This window comes from Penaeus monodon, chromosome 40 (genome assembly GCF_015228065.2).
Source record: "Penaeus monodon isolate SGIC_2016 chromosome 40, NSTDA_Pmon_1, whole genome shotgun sequence".
Classification (NCBI taxonomy): domain Eukaryota; kingdom Metazoa; phylum Arthropoda; class Malacostraca; order Decapoda; family Penaeidae; genus Penaeus; species Penaeus monodon.
The window spans coordinates 11752718-11762649 of record NC_051425.1 but is presented as its reverse complement, the minus strand read 5'-3'; the positions used below and the strand labels follow the sequence as shown (position 1 = coordinate 11762649).

The 9932-nt window shown below is 41.9% G+C and overlaps 1 protein-coding gene across 1 annotated transcript in view; it reads right to left on the bottom strand.

Moving 5' to 3' along the window:
- The window catches only part of LOC119598005 (protein TANC2-like), a 21334-nt gene extending 12004 nt beyond the window's left edge, over positions 1-9330 (bottom strand). The window contains 6 exon segments of the mRNA XM_037947654.1: positions 106-237; positions 814-1104; positions 1654-1740; positions 5503-5566; positions 5568-5615; positions 9295-9330. Coding sequence (XP_037803582.1) covers positions 106-237; positions 814-1104; positions 1654-1740; positions 5503-5566; positions 5568-5615; positions 9295-9330 — 658 coding nt within the window.
- Positions 9331-9932: the final 602 nt, after the last annotated feature.

The window sequence follows — 9932 nt, the reverse complement described above, 5'->3', positions numbered from 1 at the left end:
CTTCGGTTCACGATATCCAAGTCCCCCCCCCCCCCGTGGCTCGACCCCTTTCATCACTTGTGCCATCAATTCTGACGTCGCCGCAGCTGCCCTGGATCAGTGTACCTGTTAGGTGTTGTGAGGAGTCCACGTTGACGGTGTTAGGCCGGATGGCACGCCTGGACCAAGGTGACAAAGGTGGCCCTCGGGGACTTATTACCCCGCGGCGCCGAGCACTTGCGGGTGTTCCTCCCACACCTGTAGTACCCAATAGCATAGCAAGTTAGACTTACGCCGTGGTGCCCCAAGGTGTCTCTTCGAGTTAAACCTCACACTCTGCACACCATTAGTTTGTATTTTAATGTTGCCTGAAATATGTTGAGGACAATTCCAATCTTTTACAAGTTAAATCCATATTAATTTAGCAAAAGCACCTATCACAGAGTGAGTGACCTTTTATATCCACTTAACAAGCAAAAGCTAATGCTAACTGTATGATCTTAGGCCGCAAGCTTTATGTCAACCAATGACAGATGTCTTTATAGTGTATAAGCTGGGTTAACATACGAGCTTCCTCAACTTCCACGTAACCTTGAAGCAAGTTAGATTAATATATTCCCTGAAGATGTTATAGAAAAAAAAAATAAAAAATATATATAAAAGAAATAAATAAAATGCTTCTTAGGTTCTCCACAAATAAAGGGTTAAACAAACAATAAAAAACAAAATAAACAAACAAATAAGTAAATAAACAGATAAAACCATGATGATAAATAAATAAATATATAAACAAAGGGAGTGACGCCCTTCCGATGCCGCCTACGCAGGACTTACTCTTCGGAGGGCCGGGAGAAGCCAGACGGGAGTGCGCGGGAGGCGTGCCATAGGGCGTCTCTCTCCCGGGGGCGCCGACGGGAGAGTAAATATGCCCTTGCGAAGGAGGAGGAGGAGGAGGAGCGAGCGTCCCGTAACTCACGCTCACGGGACTAGAGGAGGCATAGAGAGGACTGAGGGTGTGGGACTGGGAGACAAGGATGTTGCGTCTGGGGGACACAGACCGCGAGGGGGACGGTCTCTCTGGCGGGAGTCCTGGGTCGCCGCCTTTGAAGTATGACGAGAAGGTCCCTACAACACATCACAGGGATAAAAAAGAAAGAAAAAATAAGCAAAACAAGCAACAGACACGTGTTTCTGAAAGAGAAGGCATTTTCTACTAGGGTCGTTAACCTTGTTTGTGAGTTATTTGCTCTACAGGGCCGTATAACCTGATTCAGAAGCTAGATTTCAAAATTTGAATACTGATTAATGCATTCAGGTCGTTTTCCTCAAACCATGCCATACTTATGATTGCAGCAAAATATAAATAATGTGATCCAAGAAAAAGGCAATTAAAAGTATCAAAATAAACAACAACAAAAGGTCAAAACCGCTCAAATAAATAATAAATAATGTCTAGGCTATATATCTTACTAATAATACAGTAAAGTAAAATAACAAACAATACCTACTAGATATCTAATCATCATTAACTCCCAGCTAAATTACTTACACCCCCCCCCCACACCCATCCCCACACACTATAAACTACATCTAAAAAAATTACATCTACATGCTCCATAACACAAAAATAAATGAATAAAGAAACAAAACCTAACGAAATAAAGACTTCCGTACCATTTGTGAGGAGCTTCGACCTTCCTGGTCCTCCTGCCGGGGATATGGACGACCGAGACTGGGCATGCTGCAGCTTCTTCGGCGGGGCTGGAATGGCACGGGAGGCGGTGAGTAACGTAGAGGAGGAGGTTCGGGAATGAAGTTGGAAGGAAGTGATGGCCGTGATTGGAGGAGGGTTGGGTGTGCGGAATATGCGGTAAGGCCTTTTGTGAAAACACTTAATGGATACTGCAAGATGTTTTTCGTCTTTTCTCTCTCTCTCTCTCTCTCTCTCTCTCTCTCTCTCTCTCTCTCTCTCTCTCTCTCTCTCACACACACAACACACACACACACACACCACACACAGGTGAACTAAAATCTTAACAGTATCCACTTCCTGACGTTATTATTGTAGGTCATCGTGTCTAACATATTTCATATTACAGAGTAATATCATAAGAAGAAGAAGAAGGAGGAGAAAATGAAGAAGAAGAAGAAGAAGAAGAAGAAGAAGAAGAAAAGACGGAGAAGAAAATTAATAAGAAGAAAATGAAGAAGGAGAAGAAGAAAATGAAGAAGAAGGAGAAGAAAATGAAGAAGAAGAAGAAAAGAAGAAGGAGAAGATGAAGCGAGAGAGAGAGAGAAAAAAAAGTTTTAACCCAAGCTTTTACAGGCCTACACTCATTACGCCTTTTCCTCTACAGAAAACTTGAAGGCCAAACTATGAATGAATGAAACTCGCTTGCCTTATCCTCCTACTGTGTGGGATCTCGAGGATTTTACAAATATTTTCCTTATCACCTAAATTACTCTTATCTGATAGCGTGCAGGAAATTTAGATAATGCTAATCCCCTCATGTGATTAGAAGGTTCATTTTCCTTACGTAGTTAATAAGCTTGTTTTGCGATAATTGTATTGCATCCTTTCTTTCCAAATAAAATCCCTTGTCAATATATTTTTCTTGTGTTGGAAAAAAGAAATTAGGGTTTTGTTGGTTTATAATATAAAACGTATAACTTGCATTATGAAATTCGGAACAGAGGAGGAGGAGGAGGAGGAGGAGGAGGAGGAGGAGGAGGAGGAGGAGAGAGGAGGAGGAGGGGGGGAGGAGGAGGAGGAGGGGAGGAGGAGGAGGAGGAGGAGGAGGAGGAGGAGGAGGAGGAGGAGGAGGAGGAGGAGGAGGAGGACAAGGGGGGAGAGAGGAGGAGGAGGAGAAGGAAAAGAGCAAGAGCAAGTGAGGCAGATGGAAGATGAGAAGAATGAGTGGAAGATAAGAAGAAAAAGGAGAAGAAAAGGAGAAGAGGAAGAAAAGGAAGAAAAGGAAAAGGTTTCCCAAGGCGAAAAATGGAGAATGAAAGAAATGACCAATTTTACTCCAGTGATTTCTATCTCTCTCTCTCTCTCTCTCTCTCTCTCTCTCTCTCTCTCTCTCTCTCTCTCTCTCTCCTTTTATCTCCCTCTCCCTCTCTCTCTCTCTCTCTCCCCCTCCCTCTCACTTTCTCCCCCCCCCACCCTATACCATGTCTCTCCCGTGGCCACGTATTTCACAAGAGGCCTTGCCCCTCGCTGGACTGACTGCCCCTGCGTGACCTCGGAGGCAAGGACACAAGGTGACCCGCTACGTTGGCAGTTAAAAAAGAAAGAAAAAAAGTGAAAGAAAGAGAAGACACGACAATAAAAGAAAAGAAAAGAAAATAGAAAAAAGAAAAGAAAAAGAAAAGAAAAGAAAAAGAAAAGAAAAGAAAAGAAAAGAAAAGAAAAGAAAAGAAAAGAAAAGAAAAGAAAAGAAAAGAAAAGAAAAGAAAAGAAAAGAAAAGAAAAGAAAAGAAAAGAAAAGAAAAGAGAAAGAAAAAGAAAAGAAAAAAATAAAGAACAAAAGGCTTGAGCAACAATGCAATCGGCATCGTTAGCGAAAGGCATAAGCTCTCGTGCATCTTGCATCTTGCGTTTTTATCTAAACGTTTTCAGAGGAACCGCTGTTGCCAGACGGAGAGGTTTTCGATTCATTTCCGGCAGATTTCTTCGTTTATATTATTATTATTATTATTATTATTATTATTATTATTATTATTATTATCAATATTATTATCATCATTATTACTATCATTATACTTATCATTACGTCATTACTTATCATTAATATCATAATTTCATTATCATTGTAATTATCATTACGGCTATTAATATTATAATTATCAACATCATCATCACTCCTATTATTATTATCTATCTATGATTTAATCCTCTCCCCTCGGAAGGCCAAATGCACGCTATTCTCCGCAGATTCCCCAAAAACAAGAGAATCAGCACACCTTTTAATCATAATAATAATAATAATAAAAATAATAATGAATAATAATAATAAATAATAATAATAATAATAATAATAATAATCATCATAATAATAATAAAACCCCGAAAACGGCCTATCATATAGCCAGTCTCATTAGCCGATGATAAGCACTTTCTTCCCCCCTAATCGCTAGCGGCGTATCTGGCGCCTGCGGGTCTGAAATCGATCTTATCACGGAGAGGTCCGGACAGGGTGCCTCTGATGAGGGAGATAAGAGATAAGGAGATGGTGATGCAACATGTTGGACTGTCTTCATGATGGCTTCGCTGATTTTTTTTTCCTCTCTTTCTAGGCCTTTTTTTAACATTTGTTGTTGATTTGTGTCGTTTCTCTAACATTTCTCTGATTTTTTATTATCTTGTTTTTTTTTGTTTTGTTTTTTTCTCTTCTTGGTTATCGTAATTTTTCTGACTCCTCTCATTCTCTTCACGTCTTTTCTGATATTTGGTTTAATTTTTTTTTTTTTTCACATCTTTATTCCCTCTATTTGCATTTTCTGTTATCCCCCCCCTCTCCTTCACTCACACCCTACCTGATATATATATATATATATATATATATATATATATATTATATATATATATATATATATATATGCACACACACAATTTTTCTTTCTTTTTTCCCCTTTTTCCAGCATCGCACAAAATTTCCGGCAATTTGTTTTTCCTCCTCACAGACCTTTTTGAAATGATTAAAATCCTTTTCCTTCTCCCCTCACACTGCTTCCAGTTCGACCTCGATCTCTCTCATTTGTCGGAATTATTTGGATAAATTCCGTAATTCTCTTCGAAAAAAAAAATATTGCAAAAAATTACTTTCACTCAAAAGAGGGAAAAAAATACATTCCTAACCAAACACAAGGAGAAGAAGAAGAAGAAGAAGAAGAAGAAGAAGAAGAAGAAGAAGAAGAAGAAAAGAAGAAGAAGAGGAAGAAGAAGAAGAAGAAGAGGAAGAAACGATCAATTAAGAAAAAAACTTAAGTAATAAATAAATTGAGATAATATAAATTTTTTCTCTCTCAGTCTCTTAAACACCAATCATTGCCTGGGAGTAACATGTAAGGCAATAAACTTGACTTATCTGATAGCATATCGCCCGGAAGATAAGTGTCTTTAAGCGCACCGGTGTGAAGCATTGAGCTATGAGAGATAGAGCACCGTGGATTGAGGTTGAGAGAGACACACACACACGAAAACGAACACACACACACACACACACACCACACACACACACACACACACACACACACACACACACACACACACACACACACACACACACACACACACACACACACACACACACACACACACACACACAGAATACCACCACTACCAACAACAATCATAACAATACTAACCAACAGCGAAACGAAAACAAAAACAATATCCCCTCCCCTCTCCTCCCCTACCCTCCCCACACACAGCGAGCGAAGTCCCCCCTCCCCTCCCCAACAGCGAGCGAAGTCCCCCCCCCCTCCCCCCTCCCCAACAGCGAGCGAAGTCCCCCCTACCTTGAAGCGCACAGATGGGACATGTCTCGGACTTGAAGAGACATGAGTAGCACCTCTCATGTCCGACACTGGTCGATCAACTACCTCTTCTTGCCTTTATCGAAACGGACATCCTACAGATCGGCAGATCCCTCCTCCTTGTACCTGGCTAGGCGCACTCGAGAAACACGGGAGTCGATTAGGTGCGGACGGTGGGGGAACGCTAATAATAATATCAATGTAATATGATAAAAAAACATTATACGATACATTAACAATCAAGTAATGATGAAACAAAATATTCAGGATCGTGATGCCTAACGCATGATGGAATTCAAAATGTCGAAATTAAAAACATGAGAAGTGAGCAGATGAGAATGATACGGATAGAAGAGAAGAGTAGACGTGAGGCGAATGTTTGAACGATAAGAGGAGAAGAGAGTGAGAGGTAGATGGAGAGAGAGGAGAGAGAGACGATAGGGGGATAGGAGGCGACGAATGTGAGGAAGAGAAAAAATGCGAAGAGAGAGAATAAGAAAAAAAGAACAAAGAAAATAAAAGAATTGGTAACAATAAAAAAGATCGAAATGATTTCACAATATGTTTTGTTTTTCATCTTTATCCACATTATTCTTACCGATTCACGAGAAGAACGAAAAGAATGGGAGAGAAAGACAGAGAAGTCGAGAGACAGGAAATTCAATAAACGACGTGTAAGTGTGCGCCGTGCGAGATTTGTAAGAAGTAAAGTAATATTGTATATATAGAACAGTATGTCTGCCTGAATGGAAGAGGAGTAAAAGGGAGAGAGAAGAGATAGATATAAGAAAAAAAAAGAAAAAAGAAAAAGAAAGAAGTTGCGTAAAAAAAAAATGCGAAAAAAGACTTTTCACAATAATGTTTTTTTTTCTCTTCTTTATCCACATTATTCTTACCGATTTCAGCGAAAGACACGAAAAAGAATTGGAGAGAAAGACAGAGAAGTCGAGAGACAGGAAATTCAATAAACTGACGTGTAAGTGTGCGTCCGTGCGAGCATTTGTATGAGTTAAGTATATATTGTATATATATACACAGTATGTGCGTGCGTATGTGTATGTATAAATACGTACAGACACAGACAGACACGCACGTACAGTCATACACTTATTAATGGGTATAGCGTAGGTGTGTGTGTGTGCGCGCGCGCGTGTGTGCGTGCTATGTATTTTCTTTTATTTCATAATGAAAATAGCAAAATAGAGAAAGACAAGACAGGAGAGGAAGAGAGAGGCGAGGAGATAGAGAGGAAGATAATATCACAAACAAAAATTCGAAACTTATACTGAACTTAATAAAGATAAAAAAATAAAACTGAAAAGGAAAGAAAATACTAAAAATATCTATCGTTCTCCCATCAGCCTTTTTGCCAATGCATGACAGGAAGTCCAGAGGCTTCGTGAAACGGAATTTCTTAATTGGAAACCCTGCTTCTTTTATCACTATGAAAATCGCGAAGCCCTAATAAGGAGGGGGCTCTCGTGCCCGCCGCCCCGGGTACGTGCAATGGACCAATCACGCACATACACACGTACGTACGAACGTATATACATACATAAATAAAGTACAATGGACCAATCACGCACATACATACGCACGTACGTACAAACATACATATGTACATAGGGGTTACATACATACATACGTGCATGCATACATATATAAGGGGACAGACAGACAAGCATATACGAACTCATATATTAGACATAAGCGCTCGGGCGAATAAGAACATAGACAGATAGACAAATAGATAGACAGAGACAGAAAGACAGACACGCACGCATGCATATGAACACACACGCACGCACACACACATATATACATACATATAATTACATAATTTGTTTCAAACCTGCTCCTTGCAACAACAGCACCAACAGTCTATAACAATTTTCTGAGGGGGGGAAAGGGAGGGGGAGGGGGGGGAGTAAACCACAAATTTGCCATTATAGAAACAACTCCTCATAGATACGAGGCAGGAGCAGCGTTGCCTGATGTTGGGCCCTATGTACATCACTGGTAATTATTTTTGTTTTTCGAGAATTAACCGGGAGATTTCACTGCGAGCGTACGGAGTTATCAGATGCTCAAACTTTAGGGATTTAGCCGAAGTTGGTTTACTTTGATTTTTTGTGTGTGTTCTAGCTCATAAAGAGAAAAGAAAAAAAAAAGAAAAAAAAATATTTATTATTCCGAAAAATAAAACATTCCTAGCAAGAAAAAAAAAACACACCTGCATTTCTATTTTTTTCCCTTCGATCAAACTTAAAAAAGAAGAAGAAAAAATTAGAAAACACCTGAACACTTTGTCAATCAAGTTGCGATCCATTAAACCATTTTCAGAATTCCGACGACACTTAAACGAGCATTCAGTGTCAATCTCTCACTATTCTCGAGACTGATGCGAAATCGTGGACCATCTTGCGGAGGAAAGTATGCGTGGTGGGGGAGGAGAGAGGGAGTGGGGAGGAGGAGGAGAGAGGGAGTGGGGGAGGAGAAGGAAGGGGGGAGAAGGGAGGAGGAGTGGGGGGAGGAGGGAGAGAAGGGGTGGGGAGAGGGAGAGGGGAGGTGGGGAGAGGAGGAGGAAAGGGGTAGGGGAGGAGGGAGGAGGAGGAAGGGGGTGGGGGAGGAGGGAGGAGGAAGGGGGTGGGGGAGGAGGGAGGAGGAAGGGGGTGGGGGAGGAGGGAGGAGGAAGGGGGTAGGGGAGGAAGGAGGAGGAAGGGGGTGGGGGAGGAGGGCCCGAGAAGCAGGAGTCGAGGTCATTCCCCCTCCCCCCCCCGTTCATCACGCCCGGACGCCACGCAAACGTAACATTACGCCGTTCGCTGCACTTGTCAGGGCGTTTTATGGATCGTGGAAAAAGGGAATAAACGTAGAGAGTAAATAAGGGAACGTATGCATGCCCTCCTCCGCCCCCCCCAAAAAAAAAGGAAAAGAAAAAACACAAGAATAGAAAACAAAATACCACGCACGTCTTCCATAGTCTTCAGAGAGACAAACACATGTCAATAAAAGTATATGTATATTCTTTCGTCTTCTCTTTTAAAGCGATGTTTCGAACGTTTCTCAATCGCCCTTCGTCGGCTTGCATGCGTCACCCACGGAACGTAATGACTTAATTGTCTTGCAGAGAGGTGTTTAGAGTGCACGAACGAACTTATTAGCAGAGAGAGAGAGAGAGAGAGAGAGAGAGAGAGAGAGAGAGAGAGAGAGAGAGAGAGAGAGAGAGAGAGAGAGAGAGAGAGAGAGAGAGAGAATGGAGTCCACGGTGTCTGGTACGACTGTTGATGTTCCCAGGGGACTAAACTCGGTCGGGGTTGCAAACGTCGCTTTTGCTAATCCGCGTCGACGCCACAATTATAAGCATGTTACAAAGAGGAAAAGAAAAGAAAAAATTTCATAGTATATCACTCCACAATACAACAAAAAAACATATATATCATTGAAACCCTTACTCCACTATATTAAGAAAAAGAAAAAGAAGAAAAAAATACACGCTATACAGCATACAACACAAGTACTGAAATGACAAGTCCGCAAATTACTATTCTTAAAAAAAAAGGAAAAAAAAAAAAAAAAAGAACAGCGACAGAAGCCCAGAGCAGAAAATAGTAACTCTTGTCGTGGCTGCACAGGTCTCTCTCTCTCTCTTTCTCTCTCTCTCTCTCTCTCTCTATCTCCTTCCTTCCTTCCTTCACTCACTCCCTCCTTCCCTACCCTCCCTTCCTCTCTCCCTATCCCCTCCCTGCCTCCTTCTCAAAAGTCCCCATTCACCTGCCACTTGCCGCCGCCGAGGGAGATTGTCCTCATGCCAGCAGACACGACCGGGGGTCATGTTCGTTTCCCTCGCTCGTCTTCTCTCTCTCCCTCTCTCCCCCGCGCAACGCATTTTTCTATCCGCTGCCATCCCTTACACTACGAATCAGTGCGATGCAATATCTCCGTGAATTATATCTCCAAAAAGTTTTCGAGACGGGGGAAAGAAGAGGGAGATACGTCGGTTTTGTTGAAATGTTGGTTAAAACAGAACGAAGGTGGTGATGAAGCCATCGTGCAGATGACGGGACGCGAGGATGAGTCATCGGCGTGGCGGGGAAGGTGGACGAGTGGCGAGTGGACGGGGCAGGAAGGCCGGTTCCCACACACACACACGCACGCACACGGACGAACACACACACGGACGAACACACACTCACACACACACACACACACACACACACACACACACACACACACACACACACACACACACACACACACACACACACACACACACACACACACACACACACACACACACACACACAGAAAATAAAAAATCCTAACGACTCGATTCCTTCCCTCGCTGTTTCACAGGAACAAGTGAACACACACACACAAAAATAAAATGAGAATCATTATTTTTTTTAAAT